General features: G+C 28.8%; 1 protein-coding gene across 1 annotated transcript; it reads right to left on the reverse strand.

Annotated features, from left to right (window-relative positions):
- On the reverse strand, positions 1–25,072 carry LOC107453025 (uncharacterized). Its single transcript, XM_043057216.3, has 6 exons — positions 24,682–25,072; positions 19,950–20,002; positions 15,638–15,742; positions 11,957–12,004; positions 2,904–2,960; positions 1–546 (listed from the first exon to the last, which is right to left on the reverse strand). Exons 1-6 carry the CDS (start codon positions 24,815–24,817, stop codon positions 496–498), a joined length of 450 nt encoding a protein of 149 aa, XP_042913150.2. The 5' UTR covers positions 24,818–25,072; the 3' UTR covers positions 1–495.
- Between the last annotated feature and the right edge of the window lie 252 nt (positions 25,073–25,324).

Genomic DNA, 25,324 nt, shown 5'->3' on the forward strand with positions numbered 1-25,324 from the left:
TATTATAATCGTGGTTGTAAATGACTAATTACTTTTTATCACAATGCATAAATTTTATAACTGAATCAATTCTATTGTTTGGTTTATTAAACAAAATCTTTTAAACACTGTAGGTAAGTGGGATTATTAAATTATATACCTAACGATACTTTAAAAAATGAATACATTGAATATTGTATAAAATTAATGAAGTTATTAAATTGACTTTGTAAAATTGTTAATACATTATCATTTCCATTTTTTGCAGTGTTCTTCGTTACTTTGCCTTAGTTCGTTATTCTTAAGCAAACGCACTTTATAGGAGAATCTTAAATTTACATAAAACTGAAGTATTTGTTGCTTAAATTTATTGATATTGTATTTTTTTCCCGAAAGTAAATAGTTGTAAGTAAATACAGATCGAAAGTAAATAGTTGCATTTTAATAGTAGAACTGATGAAGGCCAAGGTTTACATAACTCAGCAACATCTTAGTTCGATGTTAGTATTTGAGACGTCAGCATTTTCTTTCAGCGTGAACTTTGTTGAATAGATCTACAAAACATCCCTAAAACAAAAAATAGCACAAGTGTGAAAATTATAAAGGAAATTTACTACTTTACTGTCAAGTTTACTACTTTTTTACAACGATCATTTTATCTTCTTTTAATAGTTTTTTGTATTTTTAATTATTTTTAGAAGAAATATAACAAAGTGCATATTAATATTTGAATTACTATGTAAATGGGTCAAAGTAATTATTATTGTGAAATTTTATTTTATACACATAATTAGCTATGAACTGATCGTAATGACACGGTTCCCAAAAGAACACTAAAGTCAAGCATCATTGTCTATGGTCAGTAGGCGAATGACTGACCAATTTTTATCAGGCTGCGTAGGGAGCGAGGATGCGCGTATTGGTCCTCGTTACACTGTTCTACCGTAAAGTGGTCAACTTAGCAGGCTGGTCTTCGGGCTCCCAATGCAGGTGAACCATCCCCGCTGCAGAGGATCAAAATTACGATGACTTGTCTTCGAATCATCCTCAAGGATGTTTCTCAGACCGTCGACAATAGCGCATTGTGCAGCTCTAGTGCGACGTGAATGAAGAACCTACCCACTTTATAAAACTTAAATTAACAGAGTTGCCAACTGCTCCGGACATGCCAAAATAATTTAAAAAACGGTAAATAACTACCAAGTAAATATTGGCAAATATTTGACTATTTTTGCTTGCTTTTTAAAAGGTATAGTATGACATAAGTACTAAAAAGTGGTGAATTATATAAACCTACGAATTATTTAGAAATAGTGGTGGATTAAAATCTACTAAATTGAATTTATTAAACCAGGAATCACAATTGATAAACTACCACTTTAAAATATATACTTGCTGTCCGGAGCAAGTTGGTATCTCTGAAATAATATTACTCGACTTACCCTATTGTACCACGTTCTTAGGACATTTATTTTGGCAAGTTCAAGTAGTAAATCTTTATATTAGTATAAAGAAAACCAATTAAATATCCGTGTTTAAATGGTAAAGATAAATACTTTTGATTTAATTTGCATTTAAAAACACAGAAGAGATAGATAAGTTTCATATGGATTCCAAGTATTAAGATGTAATAGCTACCTATTTTTAGTCAAATGAATGAATAAACACTACATTTCAATAAATATTTTATTTTATTTTAGTTTCTTAGGTCTAAACATAATTTATCCATTTGAGATAAAAGATAAATTTTTATGATGGATTAAAGTTGCAAGTTCTGCAAATAAAATAAAATTAAAACAAACTTCATAAAAAAGTAATGTTAAACTAAATGATTTTTTCAATGATTTAGTCCATGGTGTGTATGGTCATCATTTCATATTTCAAATATAATTTTTTTTTCTATAAATGAAACTTTTTTTTTGCTTCTTAATGTATGTAATTCTAGCATATTTCAAAAGAAAATAATACCACATTTTATAAAATTTCTAAACTTGGCCTAAAACGGTCTAAAGGTTCGAATGCTATAGGTTTTACCAGACTACGAATTTGAAGGAACAAAATTCGAGTAAGAAGAACTGTGAGTCAGAAATCTTAGCTTCGAAAGGCTTCTGGAATCAGGAAAAAAGAGGAAAATGTTTCAGAAGGGAAATCTTAAAAAAGTCTTAAGCTCAGAAAAAAAGACGGGGTTTTTCTGAACTGTTTATTTCTTTATTTTTAAGTTTATTTCGAACATTTAGAAATAAACTTACTTATCAATAGTAAGTTTAATTTCTACTATCTTTTACCCTCAACACCCAAGTGTTTCCGATTGGATATTAAATATATATTTGTGTATATAAAACAGATTAAGATAAGGTTTTAAAAAATGTGTATAGAGCGACTATAGCTGTTTGATAATTTTTTTACCTCCTCTATAAACGGAATAGAACCAAAAACTTTCTTAAGAACTTATAAAATAGGGAAATATTCGCATAAAAAATTCTAACATTCGTATGAAATAGACTAACATATTGCAATTGAAGTTTGACCATAATCCCACTTGTGTAATAACACCATTCTTACAGGTTACCTGTACAACGTTATATATAAAATCAGCCTTTCTTACTCTATCGACACTAGAACACTTGGATAGAATCTCAATATTGCACTTTTGAATTACATCTCTTATCAGATATTTACGTACGTACTCTATAGTACGCATAAACTCTTGAGTTTACAGATCAGAGGAAGAGCTTTTTTCTCCTAAAGATGTTAAGAATCATAATTTAGTTAGCAATTTTCAGATAGCTGTTCCTTAAACAAATAATAGATTTGTTAATAATTTTAAAAATTACTGCGTAAAATTATAAGGTTATAAATAATAAGTCTATAAATAAATACAGCGCAAAAATATTAAATTAGTTAAAACACCAAGTTATACTTACAGTCGACTGGGTCATTTTTGTGCATGAAGCAATTTGGAAAATATCAGCACATGTCTCCTAAAAATGTACAATTGTCTTTAGAGAAAAAATATATTTCGTTAAAATATCATAAATACAAATAATTCATTAAGATAAAAATATCAGAAAACATCACTTTCTGAATATGTAAACATATTTATCATCAGTTAAGTTAAAAAAAATATTTATTTTTATGGAAAACCAAAAACTTACCGGACGAGGTTAACACTATGCGGTTTAACTAATTAACTAACCTGTTTACTTTGTCCAACAGTTTGCATATATAGTCAAACCTCGCTATAGTGAACACGGTTAATAGTGGACTCCCGGATATAGTGAACGAAATGTTCGGTCCCGTGACTTGCTATACGCGTATAATGTTAATTTTTGTGGATATAGTGAACCAAAAAAGTGAGGAAGTTGGATGTAATGAACTTTTTTCTGTCTTGGACTGATTTTTTTCTTCGTTTTTTTGCAATAATTTTGAAATTTCTACTTCAATACACATACTACATTGGTAAATATACATACCAATGTTTAAAACCATCTATAGATGGGAATGTAGCGATAAGCATTTTTTCTTGTTTGCTTCTTTTATTTCACTTTCCAATTCCTAAACAAACCAAGCAAATGTTTCCAACCCAGGCTTCTCGTTTCAGGCGGGAATCTTCGTTCCATTCCAAGTAGTTCATGGTAGGGCCCCAGGCAGATGATGCACCTGTAAGGTGTCAGTGGGATCAATATGCTTTTTCTGTCAGAGGGAATGAGTAATTATTCATTTTTTGTCAAAGGGTAGGACTTTAATATGTGTTTATAAGGCCCTCATTTTAACTCCTTTTTGCTCTCTGTTCAGTTAAAAAAAAAGTATGCAAACAAGTGTCTCAAATTTAACTATGGCGACCAGTAAACGTAAAACGTTCTCCATTGATGATAAAATGGACATAATCAGAACAATTGAAAATGTATGCAATCAAGTTGATATTTGCAGGGAATATAAATTATCCAAATCTGCAGTTTGTAATATATATGGAAAAACAGGCAATTAGTAATTTCTGCTCATGAAAACAATTTAGATGGCAGAAAAAAGTTGAGAAAAGCAGATCAAAAGGATGTTGAAGAAGCATTACTGAAGTTGTTCACCATTCGAAGAAGCCGTAATCTTCCAGTATCTGGACAAATGTGGATGAATTTGCTGAGCGATTTTATGAGACTACTTTTATGTGCTCGAATGGCAGGTTAGACAGATTTAAAAAGCGGAATAACAGAAATTCAAGAAAAATTATCGGAGAGTCAGGAACTGTTTCCATTTTGAGGATTGCTCATCAGCTAAAAATTACTAATTTTGTTTGCACGCAAGACGAACAGTAATGAAAAATAACACATTTTTAGCAACTACATAATATTTTTCAATCATTTATTTGAATAATGTGTTATAAAAAGGAGGAGAATGGGAAATATTAGTTAAATTGCCTGCGTAACGATTATAGTGAACTCCCGGTTATAGTGAACCGAAATTTCGGTCCCTTGAAGGTTCACTATAGCGGGGTTTGACTGCGGTATATAAATATATATATAGCGGGATATATAAATATATATATATATCTATTATATATATCTTCTTCTATTCCAGTTTTTTTTCTGAAAACTTTTAAAAAACGTTTAAAATAACATACATTGAACAATGTAATATTTTGGAATGGACTCTGATTTATGAACAGCCAGCCGAAGGCAGGTAATACGTGTAGACTTTACTGCTATGAAAGAATGTATGAATGAAGGATAAATTCTATAAACTGCTTTCTATCCATGTATGCAGGCTCTGATTTATAAACAGTCACCCTATGAGAGATGAAATACCGATTAAAAGGTTAAATAGTTTTATTTCTAAGCTACGTCTGTTATTTAAACGCTACAACAATTACCCATCTTAAAGTTGTTTTTTTGCAATTTAGTTTTAAATTTTTAATTAATTTAAATTTCTTTATTTTGAATTAAATATTTATTTTTCTTATTAAAGGCTTTGTTACTTAAGTTTTCCAAAAAACTTTTATTAAAGTGTTTTTTTTCCCCATAGATTTTGGCACTGAAATGTAATTTATTTCATATTTTTTTCTACCAAATGTATTTTTAAAATGATTTCGTGCGATTTAAGCTATAACACTATTTATTATTGTTCTCTTTTTTGCAAATTTTTGTTAGCATTTAGTTTGAGTAGATAAGTTAGTTCTATGCCTTCTTTCTTTTCACCTCAAACTCATTTTCAAAAGTATTTTAGTTTTCTAGCTATATCGATGCAATATAAAGCGTAATAATTATTCTTTTTTGGAAATATCTCATTTACCATAGTAAAGGAATGCGCCCTGAAGAAAACCTTTATCTTTCTACTAAAAATTTTTTATATTTTCTCTTCTTCTCTTTTCTTGCTTAATTTGTTCTTGTTTCTTGTTCAGTTTGTAATATATATATATATATATATATATATATATATATATATATATATATATATATATATATATATATATATATATATATATATATATATATATATATATATATATATATATATATATATATATATATATATATATATATATATATATATATATATATATATATATATATATATATACAGTAGTTGCCAAAAGTGTGGACACTTTTTGAAAGTTTTATGTTTTACAACTTTGCGTGCTTGTAGAATATATTAATTTTCGCTTAAATACAAACGTTTATATATCAGATTGAAGGCAATTCAATGTAGAATTTAATAATAAATACAGTATTACAATATCTGTATTACAAAAAAAGTTATGCAATTAATAGTAAGATCTATCTTAGATTTGCATTATTTTAAGTGATACTTACACAATCAATACTTAGTAGGATAACCCTTAATTTTTAAGACAGCTTCACAGCGTCTTTTCATCGAGTGAACGAGTGTTGGGAGTTCATCTTTCGTAATCACATGGTGCCAAGAATCAGTTATAGCTTCACTTTTATTGGATGGACGTTTTTTTCGTACAAGAATTTTCAAACGTCGCCACAAATTTTCAATTGGATTGAGATCAGGGCTGTTTCCTGGCCATGGTAATATATCTATGCTTTTATTTTGAAAGCATACTTTGCATACTTTTGCTGTGTGGCATGGAGCTGAATCCTGCTGAAAAATAAATGGTGCGTTGTTGGAGAAGAGATCCCTGATGGAAGGTATCAATTTTGGTTTCAGGGCAGGTTTCGATGTATTTTTTGGCATTCAGGATGCTATATCAATCACTTGAATTCGGCCCACACCATCTGCAGATATACATGCCCAAATCATGACATTTGTTGGATTTTTAGTAGTTGCTTCAATGCAATCAGGATGAAGCGCTTCACCTGCTCTACGTCTCACGTATTTTCTACCATCACTTCCAAAGAGCGATATTTTACTCTCATCACTCCAGATTACTTGCTTTCGTTGATTTTCTGACCATTTAATGTGTTCTTTTGCCGACTTAACTCGTTTTTCGCGTTGCGTTTGATTTAAATATGATTTTTTCCTTGGAATTCTAGCTTGTAGTCCAAATCCTGATAAGTTTCTTCTTATTGTTCTTGAACTTACTGCAATACCAGCTGCATTCATTTCACATCTAATGGCATCTGATGATATTTTTCTATCTTGAAGGCATAGCCATTTAATTTTTTTATCGGTAGTAGCACTTGTGCACTTTTTTCGGCCTGATTTGGCATCCTGAATGCCAAAAAATACATCGAAACTGTCCTGAAACCAAAATTGATACCTTCCATCAGGGATCTCATCCCCAACAACGAACCATTCATTTTTCAGCAGGATTCAGCTCCATTCCACACAGCAGAAGTATGCAAAGCATGCTTTCAAAATAAAGGCATAGATATATTACCATGGCCAGGAAACAGCCCTGATCTCAATCCAATTGAAAATTTGTGGCGACGTTTGAAAATTCTTGTACGAACAAAACGTCCATCCAATAAAAGACAACTAAGTGAAGCTATAATTGATACTTGGCACCACGTGATTACGAAAGATGAACTCCAAACACTCGTTCACTCGATGAACAGACGCTGTGAAGCTGTCTTAAAAATTAAGGATTATCCTACTAAGTATTGATTGTGTATCACTTTAAAAAAATGCAAATCTAAAACAGATCTTACTATTAATTGCATAACTTTTTTTGTAATACAGATATTGTAATACTGTATTTATTATTAAATTTTACATTAAATTACCTTCAATTTGATATATAAACGATAATTTAAGTGAAAATTAATATATTCTACAAGCACACAAAGTTGAAAAACATGAAACTTTCAAAAAGTGTCCACACTTTTGGCCACCACTGTATATATATATAAATATATATATATATATATATATATATATATATATATATATATATATATATATATATATATATATATATATATATATATATATATATATATGTAACATAAAAAGCTTCAATTATTCTTTTTATGTTAGTTTCTTTGTTATAAAACAACTCCTACTTTATTACTAATTAATTATTCTAAACGAAATACTTTCTCACACTTTTAAAAGCCACATCCTGTTCTTAAATCTATTTTTGGCTCAACTATGCATGGAATTAAGAGCAGGACAATTTTCCCTTTGCTCTGTGTGGGAAACGTTCGATCTATTTCATAAACCAATAGCAACTACTAAGATTTCCCTCTTTCCCTAAATTAAGACATTTTACGGATTTTACTTTGCAAGATTTTCCCTAACATATAACCAAGGAGCGCAACTTTTCATGTACACTTTTACTCACTCTCATGACTGCTCTTGTCTAATAATTAATAAATAAATTTTGTACCCTCCTTCCCGACCTATGACCTGTTTTAATCCTTCCACTCGGCAACGACGTTATAAGTCGACAGGATTGAACGGTCGGGAAGGGGTACAGTTCGTACGCTACATTAAAGATACTTAATATCTCATTTGAAATTAAATAAATCAATTTCGGAAGAGGGTACATCAAAAATATGGAATAACTTCAAATCATTTATTCAAATGAACAGTTGGTAAATATGTAGTCAAATTTTTCTACAACTCATGATGTCTATGCTGCATGTTTTGTCTACGTTCCTGAGACTACTAGAAAGCTGAGCTTCAATTTCCTTCCTTGGATTAAAAAGAAAAACTGCATCGAACTCCTGATAATTAAAATGTTTTTATTGAAACCCTATCCCTTGGAGAAAGCGTTGATTTTGCCACTCTTAAGTGCTGAGCTGGATTTTATCGTCGATGAATTGTTTTCACACCCCGGAATGGTTTACGATGGTCTCCTTAGATGTTTGACATTCCTCTCCCACCTACTCAGAACTCAAAGAAAAATAAGCTTCAATTTCTCCATTCAATGTTAATTTACTATTCATCTTAACGAAGAAACAAATTTTTTCCCTAGCAGCTCTCGTCTTTGTTTTTGGAATTTAGTTCACGGAATTTCAACGCAGTCTCATCTCTGATGTTGTGGTTTTCAAAATATCTTGGACTAATTCGAACTTTTTCACGTATCCTTTGAGTTTATTTTTTTTTTACAATTCTCATAAAACAATTTCTTGAATTTTTATTATTATTTTAATTTTTTTTTCTCATTCTTGATGTTTCAATTGAAAAATTATTTTTTATACATCAATCGTATTTACTGTTGAAATTTTTTTTTCTTGAAATTTTTATTTTTAGTGAATTGATTGTCATAAGAAATGTTTCGAGAAATTATTTTCATATTGTTTTATGTGTTACAGCTTCTATGATTTTTTGGTTAGTAGAAATTATATTTTTGTTTTACAGTGATTAGGGTTTAAGATGAAAATGCTATTTAAATATTTTTCTCTTCGTAATGCAACAGCAATAATTATTGAAATTAAGTTTTAATATATGAATGCAATTACGGTGTGGCAAAGATTAAATCAGGGAATGTTAAAACTAATTTAAATAGTTTGGAAAAATGAATAAAATACTTGTTGTTAGAATTTAAATTGAAGTGCAATCAGACATTAATGCTTTAGTCCAACGTTGGTAATTAGTTCAAAGCTCTGTTCTAGCTCAGTAATTTCCATAAACAAATCGTTTCTTTATTTCTGAACTTTAATTCCAGCATACAGATAGGAAAATGATCAAACACAAATTGAAAAATTTAGTAACCAAATACACTTCAAAAACACGTTTAAAATAGAAATGAAAATATTTGAATTCCCTAACAATTGTGACAAATTAAATTACCAATTGAGATCTCAGTAAAAAAATTACTTTAATAAATGTCCGAATTAAAATTTTTGAAAAAAAAATTATGTCCAAAAAAAAAAAAAAAGAAAGAAAGATATAAATAATTAAAAAAGAAATTAAAGGTAATTTGCAAATTAACCAAACTTGCATTTCAGATTAAAAATAACGAAAATAGCTAGATCAGTCAAAAATTGAAAACTGATTTACCTTAATACCATATTGAATTTGAAAGTTTGTTTTGGATTTCAATTAACGATTGTGTTAAACAGGTTGTAATGCAAAATCTGAGAAGACTGATCACCTTTTCTGATTATAAAAGCAATTTGTCTTTACATATTTCCTGAAATCCGGGTTAATAATTGCAATAAAAATACCAAGAAAGAAAATAAAAGTACAAATAAATAAATATAAAGAAAGTAGAAAGAAAAGAAAGTAGAAAGGAAAATAAGAAAGAAAAAGAAAAGAAAAGAAAAAATGTTACAGAAGGCAAATTTTGGGCATAGAAAAAATAAAATAAAAAGAATTTTTTTTTTCGGATATTTAGCTATTAAAGTGATAAATATGTAAGGTAAATAATAAATAAAGTGAAATGAAGACAATACCGAAATCTTGGACTTGACAATAACAACTGCTGCGTCATTTTTTATTTTATTTTCAAACAAGGTAAACAATACTCAAGTCTAATTTCAGATTGAAATTTTTCCTGTAAAACTGCTTTTTGTATTTTGTGTTTTACTGACAACATTTTTAAAAGATGTTTATAAATTTTTTTATCATGATTGAAGAATTAACTTAAATTTTGTTATTATGAAGAATTCTTATAATGAAAAAGCTGTGTTGTGATCTTTAAACAAAATACTTTTGAAATTGAAAAAGCTGTTAATTCAGAAAAAAAAAACTGTTGAAAATGAAAATTTTAAATTTGCTGATGATGCTACTACAGATTTTTAATTGTGTTAAAATTTTTACCATGAAAACATATGAAAATGTTTTATAATTCAAATTACTATTATATATTGTTAAAATTACAAATTTGATTATCTTAAAAGTGCTTCAATCAGAGGGAAGATTTTGAAAATGGAAAATTTTTTAAAATTTTTGGTTTGTAACTAAACATTTTGGCGAAGGGGGATGTAACATAAAAAGCTTCAATTATTCTTTTTATGTTAGTTTCTTTGTTATAAAACAACTCCTACTTTATTACTAATTAATTATTCTAAACGAAATACTTTCTCACACTTTTAAAAGCCACATCCTGTTCTTAAATCTATTTTTGGCTCAACTATGCATGGAATTAAGAGCAGGACAATTTTCCCTTTGCTCTGTGTGGGAAACGTTCGATCTATTTCATAAACCAATAGCAACTACTAAGATTTCCCTCTTTCCCTAAATTAAGACATTTTACGGATTTTACTTTGCAGGATTTTCCCTAACATATAACCAAGGAGCGCAACTTTTCATGTACACTTTTACTCACTCTCATGACTAATAATTAATAATCTCTCTTGTCTAATAATTAATAAACCCTCCTTGATTTTGTACCCTCCTTCCCGACCTATGACCTGTTTTAATCCTTCCACTCGGCAACGACGTTATGTATATATATATATATATATATATATATATATATATATATATATATATATATATATATATATATATATATATATATATATATATATATATATATATATATATTACTTCCCTCAGGTAGTATGATTTACTTCAAGTTTCTCCCCCTGTTAACATCTGACGTTCTCAAATCCTTTTCCACGCTGTCCAGCTGCTTTTTAGGTGATCTACCTCATTTTTTGCATCCTCAATTTTTGAAAATGACAATTTTTTGTATCTAGATATTCAAGTCGACAAATGTGATCTGATCATCAGTCATCATCAAACAGGATCAGTCATCTGATCCTGTTTGTCTTAACTCTTATCATGTTAAGTTGTTCATACTTATTTTGTATATTTTATGGTTGTATATACTTCTCCAAATGTTATCTTTTTAAAGATTTCAGTAATTGATCGAAGAACCTTTTTTTTTAAAAATAAGGTTTTTCTTAAATTCTTTGATTGTCCCGCAACCATATATTAAATTGTTTTTATCAAAGTTTTGTAAAAATTTACTTGAGCACTTTTAGATGAATTTAAACTATAGTTGTCTCATCAGTCCTAAATAATTGATTAGTTGGTCCTACTGGCAGCAAAAATGTGCTCTTGATTTCTTTTTTTGTTTTATCATCTACCACCAGTTACTTAAATTGTGTGAACTTGTGGGGAGAGTAACTATCAACACGGTCAACCTTTAATTATGAAAAGGTACCCGGACACAGAATCGAGTTAACATGTCTTATATGCTATTGAATTGGAATTGTATTTTTGTAATGGTAGAGAAACTACATATTCTTCAAAAATACGATTTTCAATTTTATGGATTTACACTCCGTGTATTTCAGTGCTCACTATCATATATTCCGCTTATTCTTCCCTCATTTTCATGCTTATATCCTTTGCAGCATTTCAAAGACCCATAAACGTTTTTACAACAACATAAATCAGGGAAAGAAAATAAATTGCATCTCTTTTTTTAATAAATATTTCAATTGATGTAGATCCTTTTGCTACACTGGTTACATATCTAACAAAATCTGTTGCTTAAGATGAATATCTTGAAATCTAATGGTCATGACATGAACATTTCATTTTTTCCACACTTAACATAGACCTTCTCAGAATAGTATTTAAACATACAAAATTAAATATTATAAATACTCACTGAGTACTCCTCTAAAACGAGCCGTTGAACTTCCACAAAATATTCATTCTTAAAAAGAGAAAAACACTTAAGGTAAATTGTTGAAGAATAATATTATTTTCAAAAATGTATTCAACGATTAGCATTCACAATACGTTCAAGATAAACATTTAAAATATGTTATGTGAGCTTTATAATAATCGCACAATATTAAATGAATATATGAAGAAAGTGAAGTGAAAAGATACTTGATAAGAAAAAAACTTAATTTTAGATAGGAAAAGTTAACATGTTTGGAGCACTCTAGAATATATCTATCGGAGCTGGCCAAAAATGTAATCGATTACATTTTCGATTACGGTAATCAATTACTTGTAATCATGATTACAATTCAACATAATTTTGATTACAGCTGTAATCGTGATTACAACAAACAATTACAGTAATCAAATACCAGTAATCGTGATTACAATTTTGATTACAGCTGTAATCAAGATTACACAGTCGATTACAGTAATCAATTACTTGTAATCGTGAGTAGAATACCGCGAGATCTAAGGGGCGGAAGTGGCGTCATCATGGAAAATCAAGGGGTGTTTATTTCTGCCCGCCTGGAAACCAGAAGGTGCTAACTTATGTCCACCAACAAACCGGAAGTTGCTTATTTCTGTCGTGAGCTTATTTCTGCCCATGTGTTTATTTCCGCCCGTGTGCTTATTTCTGCCCACCAGTAGCTTTATTTTCGGTTTCTGTTTTTAATACAGTTTCGTTTCTTTATATTATTTTCATTTATTACTTTTTTGAGGGTAGCAACATTTATTAATATTATTCTACTTGTTTAGGATGGCAATACTTATTAGCTTTGCTATTTGGAAGAAATCATATATTATGAAGTAATCACGTCATCTTTTATTACATAATAAATAAATGATATCATGCACATGCTTTTACTCTAATGGCGCCATCTATACTTAAATGTTAGAAAGAGAATATATTAATAACTCTTCATTTTAGTTATCTTTTATAAATATAGTTGATATAAATGACTGTATTTATTATTAACCTAATCAATATTAATTAATGCATTTTAAATTAATTGATTCAATATTAAAATAAAAATTTTATTTATCAAGTATGTCTACTGTGAATATTAAAAGTATTAGAATTAAATGTGTATTATTTTATAAGATTAGATATTTATCAATTAAATATACAATTGTTAATTTTATTTTATCACCGTCGTTCAGATTTACGGCTATCAATGTAGTCTTGTCATTTTTGAACGCAGAAGACAAGGGAACTCCTAGATCTTGAAGCAATACATGTCTTCGAAGAGGACTTTGTGAGTACCCATGTTATATGAAAAGGAAATCCGCGAAAACCTCCTACGCTTAGTCCGACGACAAATAGTGGGTTAGTTTCGATAACCAGTATCCTGTGAATGTACAGAGATCAGAGGAAAACTTAAGGTTTTAATAAAATAAATGTAATCATTTTATATATATTCTGATGGTGTCATCTATACCTAAAATGTTAGAAAGAAAATATTATTAATAATTCTTCATTTTAGTTATTTTTTAATATAAATATAGTTGATATAAATGACTGAAATTATTATTAACCTACTCAATATTACCCATAATTAACCTATTCAATAAAAAATACATCCTTAATAATTAATATAAAAAAATTCAGAAAAATATATCGAATTTTCTGAAAAACTTGAAAATTATTACAAAAATATAAAAAAAAAAATTTGAAAAACTAGAAAATTTTTACAAAAATAAAATTTTTTTCTTAGAAAGTAGATATTATTTTTTACAAAAATAAAAATATTTTCCGAAATATTACAAAGTTTCCGTCAATAATAAAATATTTTCTAAAAACTAAAAAATTTGTTAAGAAGTTTTACAAAACTAGCAAATTTTTAACAAAAAGTAAAAATATTTTCTTTAGAAGTTAGAAATTGTTTTACAAAAATAAAAACATTTTCTGATATGTTAGAAATACGGAACTTGGGAGATTCATCATATCTATTTCTCACAAAATTTTACAACGATAATTTTTGTCTGGGACGTTTTCTGGCAAACTTATTACGAAAATATTTTAAATCATTCTTGAAAGATTATGGAATGTGCAAGTGCATCTGAAATCGCTACTCGCTGAATAGATTACATTTTATATTTCATTTAGCATTTTTTTATACTTTATTTTCTATTTTTTGCTTAATATGTTTTATTTCGTAAAATTTTTACTTAATATGTTCTATTTTCGTTTCAATTATATATAGTATGTATATATAGTATATATAAAGCAGAATAAATACAAAAAAAAACACGAAGAAAATTAAGAAAAACAATAAGCTTCACGCACATCCATTTTCGGGGGCCAATCCTTGGTATTTAACAAATCAAACGCACTTCAGTAATGCAGTAAGAACGCACTTTTAAACAAGACTCCTCTTGTTACGCTCCATTTGCGCTTTTGTTTTCATATTTTGCAATCAGGCAATCTTGTTACAAAAATATTTTAAATCATTCTTGAAAAGTTTCCGGTTCATGTAAGTTCATTTGAATTCATTGCTCGCTTTATAGATTATATTTTATGTTTTATTCTGTTTTTTCTTTATATTTTATTTTCTGTTATTACGCGTTATTTTTCACTTATTGTGTTCTATTTTATTTGTTTGTTGTAATTTTTGTAAAAATTTTTTGAGTGCTCCTCACACTATTGTATTGATATATTTTGCTTTGGCTATATATTGATACAATATTAGAAAGCACTCTTTTTTGCGGATATAATCGTGTGGGCTGATGAAAAGATTATATTTTTTATTTTCCGGATTTTTTAAAAAAAAATTATCCTTTTTTTCGGATTTTTATTATTATTATTATTATTTTCCAGTTTCTTATAATTTTTATTCTTATTACTATTTTTCTTTTTCCCCCTTTTTTGATATGTCTGTAATTTTCCTTTGTTTTATCTTTATTTTGATGAAAGAAGGGAAAAAAAGAAAAATAATAATAAAATAAAAATAACAAGAAACCGGAAGATAAAAAAAAAGGACAAAAATTTTAAAAAATCCGGAAAATATAGGATATAATCTCTTCATCGGCTCACACGATTATATCCGCAAAAAAGAGTGCTTTCTAATATTGTATCAATATAACCAAAGCAAAATATATCATTACAATAGCGTGAGGAGCACTCAAAAAATTTTACAAAAAAATTACAACAAATAAAATAGAACACAATAGGTTCTATTTTATTTGTTGTAATTTTTTATTTGTTGATTTGGTTCTATTTTATTTGTTGAATATTACGTAAAAACAGAAAATAAAATATAAAGAAAAAATAGAAAAAAACATGAAATGAAATCAAAAAAGCGAGAAGCGAGTTCAAATGAACGGGAAATTTTTTCAAAAATGATATAAAATATTTTGCGACAATGAATTGCCTGTTTTGCACATAATTTTAGCCACGGATGAAATAAAATCATTAAATCACTGTAATTAAAATACATATTACAATATAATATTTTACAGCAAAGATGGATTTTTCAGTAAAATGGATTTTACGGATGATGCTCTAAAACTACCAGTTCTTTTTGCCGTAATTTTATTAGGTATTTTTTACAGTGTAGGAGATTTGGTTATAATAAAATCTATGAATTGTAGTAAATATGACATTTTTTTACCATACCTGTCGTACTTCATCCCAGGCACAGTAATTATTATATGCTGCCTCTAAGTCTGACCATTTTTCTTTGGCGAAATCTGCCAAAATCTTTACAAACTTCTTCATTTTCTATAAAAAATTATGGTTAAACTCTAAATTATCAGTTAATAGTACAGTAAACCGGAAGAAAAAAGATAGTCACCCTTACTAATTTACATGTTAGTAGTTTTTAACATTCTAAAAAACAATAGTAACTTTGAGATGGATTATATGAAGATTTTTTCATTGGTATTCGAATAGTGTTAATTAAATTACGAAGTTAGGCAAGAGAATTTTTTTATTAATAAACATTATTTTCTTTATCTTGTATTAGGATTTGGAAAAAATGGCCCCATTAGTTTGGTTTGTAAAGTGCATATAAATGTTATAACTACTACTTGTCAATTTCACATTTCGTCGCTTTGAAACTAAACCGTGGTAACTCAAAAAAGCAAGTTTTTCAGCAGAGCGATTTCAAACTTTCCGCGCTAATGCTAATCGCGGCAATGCGATGACGATTTATCTGCTCTCTAAATTAACTTTATGGAACTATAAAGATAACAGGTTGTTTTTCTAAAAAGTTGACTTTTTTCACGCAAAATGATCCAAAAATCTCATTTTTCGATTTTTTTTTGAGTTACAACGGTTTAGTTTCAAAGCGACGATTTTACGTAATTCTCTTTGTCTCCTCGGGAACTCAAACGAATCAAAACATATTTGTTCACAATAATAAGAATCCTTCTCCAAATGAAATTTTCCCCGCAAAAACAATTTTTATTAATTTTTTATTGTTTTATTATTTTCCTTTAAAATAGCGAAAAAAATTTAATAGTCAGATTTACAAATTTTAATTTTACTTTTTAATTTTACAATTAAATAAAATGTATTTGCGTAATTTTAGATATCAGAAAGCAAATATTTTGGTTACACAGTTTGGGTCAACGAAACTGGTCTCGTAGGTTTTGAGTTATAAATTTTAAAAAAATGTATTCTTAAAGTTACATTTCTGAACAAATCACCTATTTAGCTCTAATTTTAAAATTTGTCTCTTAAATTTGCTAAATTTTGAAAAATCTACCTGCCTTGCAATTCAGATTTTCTTTGACAAATTTTATCTTTATATAGAAAAAAAGACATATTACAACGCTCAAAAATATTTATTAGTTTAAATGCTTTAGAGATATAACAAAATATGACCATTGTCTTTACTAAAATATGGTTTCCTAATTTTTCAGATTGCAACTCGTCAAAACATAAATTGTAAACAAAATTTAATCATTTCATCAAAAATAATTCAATTGCTTTCCTTTTTTTTATTCTGTATATTGCACAAAAATAAATGAATCACCCTGAATAGTTTTTGATCTAATTATCAGATCTTCAGGTACAACAGATCAATCTGAATAGTTCGAAGGGAAGGCTTAAAAAAATGTTGATTAGTTGGAACAGACGATATTGTAAGTTACGAAATCAGACACAAAAACGGAATCTTGATCCCCGAAATAGGGGGGGTATGCACAAACTGGGAAATGGCTTGAATATCGTTTAGTCAGGAAATTCCCTCGATGTTAATTTTAATATTTGTGTATTTCCACATATCTCGAAAATGTTTTAAGCGAATCAAAAGAAATTTGAACACAATTATGGAATTCGTTTCCTTCCATTCAAAAAAATATTCTTAATGATTATTTATATTTATTACTTTATATAATAATCGTTGAAACAAATTTGAATTCATAAAAAATTTTAAATCATTTTTAAGAATGTAATTTTTTATGTCAAAAACCGAAATTTGACAGGAATTGGTCGAATAGTTGTTGAGAAGTCCAATTTTAAAGTTCCTTTTCTCAGTAACTATTCAAATGATTTCGTTCAAATTTTCCGTTTTGAAGCATAAAACTACTTTTTTCTACTAAAAAGTTGCATTACTTCAAAAAAATTTTGAGCATTATTAAAAGAAAATTAAAAAAATAATAGATATTTACGAGAAATTTTATTTTGCACAGAATTATCTTTGAATAAACGAATTTTATTATTGTTTGTAACAATTTTTTGCGTCCCTTAAGAAATCAAGGAGATATTGCGAAAGTATAAGAATAAATTAATTTAAAAGTATAAGGCGAAAGTTTAAGAATAAATAAATTCAATATAAGAATAAAAAAACGTGAATAAAACATAAACGAAAGTGCATAAATTGAAACGGAATAGTTTCAGTTCCATAATCAAGGATCTTCCTCATTGTGTAAAATCTTTCTCTGTATTTAGACTCTGAGGAAGTTTTTTGCTTATACAACTGAAACTATTATATGTCAGTTTATGTATTTTCATTTGTGCTTCCACGTTGCTCTCTGTACAAGGGATCAAAACTTAAGATTGCGCTCTTGAAAGAACTATTTAGCCACATTTCCCAGATTGCAGCTGTCCCCTATACTTTTGAGATCAGAAACCCGGATCCATGGAAATAACAGGAATGCTTATTTTGAAGAAGGATATTTTTGTGTCTGATTTCGTAACTAATTGGTTAGCATATTTGAGGTCTCTTCCTCGAACCATTTTAAATTATTTCTAATTCGTGAAGATCCGATCATTAGAACAAAAGTTATTCAGGGTGGAGTTTTTTTTTCTCTTCTTTTTCCCGCGCGTTGTATAAGCTAGAGTTTTCCGATCTAAGACTTTGTTTCTGCATGATTATTTTCAACACCGAGATTGCACAGACTGTCACAGTCACATAAAATTAAAGTTAGAAACGGTAAAAGCAATCATAATCACAAATGTTACCTTTCTAAATTACTCCAAAGAGGTCATGATGAGACTTTGATGTCATCTTATCATGCGATAACACATGAAAGTCTCATGGACTACTTAATGTGACTTTTGCCTATTGTCACCTATTTTAAAAACAGAAGAAAATTACATTCAAAATTTTTCTTCAAATAACAATAATCTTAAGAATAATGAAATAAATTTATTTAAATTAAAGAAAGGGTATATTCACATTTAATGGCTCTATTGTACTGAAATATTTTTTTTCCTTCGTAGTTCCGATATCCTCTCTATATAACTACGAAGAAAAAAATTATATCCGTACAATTTCTCTATTTTCTAGTATTCAAAGTCTCAGAAAAAGAGCCATTAAATGTGAATATACCCCTTGTTTAATTTAAAGAAATTTATTTCATTATTAAGATTATTGTTATTTTGAAGACAAAATTTGAATGTAATTGTCAATAAGTTTTACGTTAATTTTATTACAACAATCTCGATAAAATCTGTCTCTTTTTAAAAAATATTATTGCCGTAGCAGGGCCCCCGAGCAAATGTTCCTACTGGGTTGCCTCCCCTTGTTTGGGCTAACTGGACATGTGATATTTAAAAAAAAAGCGGGCAGTAAAAAATACAATTAAATAAAATGAATTTTATAAAACCCCTTTACTGCAATTCCCATCGTGACATAAAAGTAAAAGATAAGGAAAAAGGTGAAAAATAGGAAAGCATTGCAACGTTTAAGTAAATCTTGCTTAAGCGGAAGTCAGGCTTCTAACATTCAGGGCAGGGCTGCTTAGATAACCTGTTTTTGTTTTTTGTTTTTTACATCAAGATCAGAAGTTCTTCATAACTGATTTGCCAACAATTTCAATGTTTGTTTGTACAACAAACTTTCGATTTTATTCTTTCTTCGTATAGTTTCAACGATGCCAAAGATCTATGACAAGATGTTAAACATGAGACTACAATGAGACCTTTAATTGTCGCAGGTATTTCATCCTGCGACGAAAACAGGACATATTCACGTCTCAACAGGATGTCAGTGTGAAAACTGCGACAGATTCACGTCTCAACAGGATGTCAGTGTGAAAACTGTGACGATTCACGTCTCAACAGGATGTCAGTGAGAAAACTGTGACACATTCACGTCTCAACAGGATGTCAATGTGAAAACTGTGACCCATTCAAGTTTCAACAGGATCACCATTTGACAGATTCTTGTCTGAACTGGATCCTTGCGCGAGACGATACTGTGGTATATCCCCGTCTCAAATGACTCAAATCTCCCCGTCTCAAATCACTGAGATTGTTGCAATTTGGTAACGGTGCTACCTGAGTATGAGCTATGAATTAAATTTTCTGGTTGTGAAATATAATGTTTGCATTGAGATGAGTTACAATTTTTTAAATACGTCAACAAGTTCGAATTTACCAAGGGAACCTTAAAATATTAAGATTCAAGACATAAAAAGTTGTAAATTTCTCTAAATTTGTTTTTATACTCAAACAACTTTTAAAAAAATAATCTTACCTCTGCTGGTATCTGATTTAAGCAGGCATTAAACTCATCAAGTGCGGCTTTATCTGCAATTAAATTGCTTTCAGTTAAGAAAAATAAATGTCATTTTTAAAAATAAACCACTTTCTAATGTTCAATATTAAATAGAATAAAAAAATACTTACAAAAGATTAGGATATTCGTTGTTAAAATTTATACTTAAATAAGAGTTTCTTCCTTACGTTAGGCTTATTGGAAATAAATTCAGGGGATAACAAAAGTTTAGCTAAAGTTCAGGTGACTTAGCTAAACTTTTGGCAGTTACAGAACTGCATTAGCTAAATTATTTATTCTCTTTTTATTTTTCTAATTTATAGCCGAAGAAATTTCACAAGAATCAGAGCGATCAGAATTGAAGTAGAATCAGAATGGTCAGAATTTAACTAAAATCAGAAAGAAAGTTCCTTCGTGGATGGTTGGTGAGTTAATAGAATATCACTTTTATTTTCGGTAGAAATGGACACGAGTAAATTTAAAAAAGTCCGTACACTGTAACTGTAGTTCGTTACATTTTTAAATTCAGTAATATTACTTTCGTTTTTTTTTTGGGGGGGGGGAAAGAGTAGAAATAACATCAATGTAAATGTTAAAAAAAATCTTTAGTTTTTAATCCCAAATTTTTTTTTTCGAAAAGGTTCAAACAAAAATATTTAGTCTCCTATAATATAATAATTTTTCATTACCTATGAATATAATAAAAAAATCTAACCGCATCAAAAGTTTAATTTGTGATGCCCTTACATACACGTGCGCATCCACGAAATTAGTGGATGCGCCCCAATTTGCCTTCGCGAAGATCTTTTTATACACATGCAAACATAATGTAAGATGGAGAAAGTATAGTAAAACTAGGTAAATGAAATCCGACGTCCAGCTGGAGTCAAACAGCTCGACCTAAAAAATGTCACATTATATATATTTAATTGTGTACAATATATCATCTGTGAAAGTCATATATGTATTACTTTTTTATCAATGACTTTTTCTTCCAAAAAAAAACAGAATCGCCCTTTCTTACTCTTCTAGTGAGGTAGAGATAAGGTGCATGAGAGTTAACTTTTAGAGATAAATCTTTCAGAAATTTACGTATATTAGAATTTCAGTGAAAATGTAGCATACATTTTTATTTTTTACGACAATTTAAAAACATTATGGATTTAATTTAATGTTCTGTAGTTATTTTCTTCCACTGACCTGAATCTGTCAAACGAAGACACACACCAGGGGGGGGGGGCAAGACTAAGGTAGTGTCCGGTCTTACGCTGACGCCAGAAGTTATCGAAGCGAAACAGAATAACTAGTGGACTAAATCCTGATAGTTTAATCGGGTATGAATTTTTAGTAAATGTATATTAATCTGAACTAAAAATTATTTTTCGTAGTGTAATAAAAAGCTATAAATATCTGCATCGAATGTATGAATAACGTCACGCCAATATAGTAGCTCTTTTTCTTGTCTAGTGAAATGCAATTCAGAGTTTGCCACAAGAAAATGTAACTAATTTCTGAACAATCAAGTTCTCCGGTTTAACTTTAAAAATAGGAACTCATCCAGACATTTGTCTGGACCCGTGGCGGTGACTATGGTAACGAGGTATGACTATTTCAAGTTGGGGTGCGGGGTCACTGTTTTGGAGTAGTTTCGGCTCGGGTCGGTGTGAGAAAGGGAATCTCTTTCTTCAGTCTATTGTGTTAGTCCTAGAGTGAAGCTACCCTCTCTAAAATGCGCCATTCTTGTTTCCATAGCACCAAACGGCCTCAGAGCACCAGACTCCTCCCTAGCACTAGACTCCTCCTACGGGCCTTTGTGGCCGGAGGAGTTCTTAGCTTAGACAAACTATAGTCTGCCATATCCCTCCTCTAACTTTACCTTAATCAACTTCATTAAGTATATATATATATATATATATATATATATATATATATATATATATATATATATATATATATATATATATATATATATATATATATATAAATACAAGAAAACACGAAGAAAGTTAAGAAAAAAATAATTTTCATTTATTGCGCTTAAGCAGCAAGTAAACAGAACCCAGTAGATAAGTTCAAAATGAAGAATAAAACAAAGAGAAATTAAAGACATATGAAAAAAGTGAGAAATAATAAGTAATAAGTAAAAAAAAAACCAGTTTAAGAAAAAAAAGAAGGTAAAAAAAAAAGGGATAAAATTTTATTTAAAAAACCGGAAAAAAAGATATAATCTTTTCATCAGCCCACACGATTGATACAATATCAGAAAGCACTCTGTTTTACGGATATAATCGTGTGGGCTGATGAAAAGATTATATCTTTTCTTCAGGTTTTATAAATAAAAATTTTTCGCATTTTTTTTTTTAAACTGTTGTTTGGTATTTTTTTTTTACTTATTACTTATTATTTCCCCCTTTTTTCATATGTTTTTAATTTCTCTTTGCTTTATTCTTCATTTTGAACTATAACAGAAAGTGAAGTGGAAAGATACTTGATAAGAAAAAATTTCATTTTAGATAGTAAAAGTCAACATGTTTTGAGCGCTCTAAAACTTGTCTTCATATATATATATATATATATATATATATATATATATATATATATATATATATATATATATATATATATATATATATATATATATATATATATATATATATATATATATATATATATATATCCCTAGCAATTTTTCTTGAAAGTACCGGTTGTCTCTCAAGAGTTTGTGATAACTGTTGCTAAAAGTTTTATGTATATAGGAAATCTGAACTGAAAATAAACGAGTTATACTTAGTTTTCTTTCTCATTCAAAAAGTCAAAAGTACTTTATTTTTAAAAACGGCATTTAAATGCGGGAACGAAAGTGCATCAAGATATACCTGACAATAATATGCCGGAAACAAATGAAAGCCATGAACTACTTAAAGTTCAAAGCATCCCATTCATAAGATAATGAGGTATTTAAAGCAAGTATAAGCACTAATAATGACACGGAAAACATAAAATTGTTTGTATTGCTGTAAAAAGATAGTTTTATATCAAATATGATATTGTCTTATGTTGCTTTAATTTAACATTAACTGAACATTGCACAACATGTTCCTAAAACAAACTAAATGACACTTCAGATGAAATGCGAAATGTTTTTGCAAATTTAATAATGGATATTTTTTTTCATTAATCACTAAATAATGTTGCTTAAAATGTTTTTTAATTAAAGTTTATATTATTGTGAAGTTTTCTCCTTAAATTCATTTAAAAATCGTTTTTTTTTCGTACTAGATTACTTGTAGCTTACTAGTTAACTTGTTTAAATTTTTACTTGTTACTTTTCAAAACAGCATTCCCATACGTGTTGATATGTATAATCAAACAAAGCATATTTTTTAAGCATAATATTACAAGCTATTGTTAAAAAGAGAAATACTAATTATCTAATAATTTTTAAACTGATCAAATTAAGCAAACATAAGAGTTAAACATAAAAAATATATATTTTCTTAGAAGTTTATACAATTAAGTAGTTTTATTATTTTGTTAGTAGTTTTATAACTGTCGTTGAACTACCGGCCCCATTTTGGGTTCACGACTACTAATGTTAAACTCCTTAGCCTTGTAATTCTGAACCCAATCCAGAAAACAGGGGAACTCCTGGATCAAGTAATGAGAGAAATTTGTCTTCATGGCGAACTTTTTGATGGAACTAACCCTTTTGCTGAACCTGGAGAGGAAGAACAACGAAAATCTCCCACGGTTAGCCAAACGGCAACTGAACACTAGCCCATTATCTGTTTACCACTGAGGATATTTTACGACGGTTCTATGGCCGGTGCGAGACGGGAACGGAATTAATATCGACCAGCCATGGCTGGGATTTGAACCTAATTCACCTCATTGAAAGGCGAACGCTTTATCACCTGAGCCTAATCTGTGTCTTACTAAAACAATCAATGTTTCCTAGGAAGACAAAGATGATGAAAGCAGTTGGCGAACCAATAAGGGAGCACTTTAGTGTTTACATCCAATTTGTGTCCACAAACTTGAGAAGACATGACAAAAGAAGAACAGAAATGTGTAACCGATTATAATCCTACTGCATTTTGATAATTAAGTTAGGAAATTTCAGAAAAAATTGAGAAACATTAAACTAGCTGAAAGTTATAAAGGAAGGAAATTTCATTAAATCCATATATGTAGGGGAGTGTCGGGTACCCCCGCCCACAGTCAATATCATATGTATAGAATATTTTTTCAAGTCAATGGGCCATCGGACATTAATTGTTATATTAAAAAAAGATTATTTTCACAGTTTCAAGTATTTATGCAGCTGGTAACATGGTAAACAATAGTTTTGAAAATATGTTGAATACAGTAGACAAATTTTTTAAATTTCTATTTTTTAAGTTTAACTATTCTTCTTTTAGTTTATTCTTTTTGCATTATTTGATTAGAAGATAAAACAATTGAAACAAACAAAAATGTTGATTATTACTCAATATTATACAGAAATATAAGCAATACTCCTTAAGTGGGCGGGGATACCCGACTCTCCTTTACATAATTCTTAATGAATAGTTACTTAGTAAAATAGCATTTTTTCTGAAAATGCCTTATACTGAAAAGCTGCAATAATTACAGTTGTTAATTAGATATAGTTATAATTAAAGGTGCAATAATAATTGCGTTTCAGATTTAAACATAAAAATATTCTCACCCTCTGCACTGCATTTAATCCATCTATGACAGGAATGAAAGTGTTCTGCCTTAGCCGGGTCTTCTGAACCTGAAGATATGTTAAAACCACTTACAATAGTCAAAACAACAACAGTTAATATTAAAGTAGTTTTCATCTTAACAACAATGATTATTTACTGCCTTATTTTAATATCAATACTCAGTTTTTAGTACTCAACTCAATTGAAGTAGCTTTAAATATGTAAAAATTAGCTGTTTAAACAATAAAACGTGCTCAGAATACATTTTGTGGGTTGAATAGGTAAGTTTTGTTAAAAACAATTGAAAATTCGTTGGATGCGGATCTCTATTTCCCTATTCTTTGTTTCGAACTTTGGATTTCAAAGAAAAATCTCAAAAAAAGAACAATTGTACTATTGAGATATCTTTTTGATTACAACTGAAACAAAATGTATTATAGTTTATTTTTATATTAAAAGTTTTATTACAGATAAGGAATTTTTTTTTAATTTACTTCATTTTTTGCAATTCATTACAATACAACACACGCATTCATTTTCAAGCTTTTTTTTATGGAAACAATATTGTTCCTTGTACATGCATTGCTAAATATTTTTTTTATTGTGGTTTTTATCCTGATGGAAGGAAAAGAAAATTATAAA

The sequence above is a fragment of the Parasteatoda tepidariorum genome, chromosome 5, assembly GCF_982258835.1.
Source record: "Parasteatoda tepidariorum strain Cologne lab strain chromosome 5, Ptep-v5.0, whole genome shotgun sequence".
NCBI lineage: Eukaryota > Metazoa > Arthropoda > Arachnida > Araneae > Theridiidae > Parasteatoda > Parasteatoda tepidariorum.

Coding starts and splice junctions, on each gene's coding strand:
- LOC107453025 (XM_043057216.3), bottom strand. CDS start 24,817: ATGAAAACTACTTTAATATTAACTGTTGTTGTTTTGACTATTGTAAGT. Junction 15,743..19,949: donor TAAATCAGATACCAGCAGAG/GTAAGATTATTT, acceptor AATTTTTTATAG/AAAATGAAGAAGTTTGTAAA. Junction 2,961..11,956: donor TCGTTTTAGAGGAGTACTCA/GTGAGTATTTAT, acceptor GTACATTTTTAG/GAGACATGTGCTGATATTTT.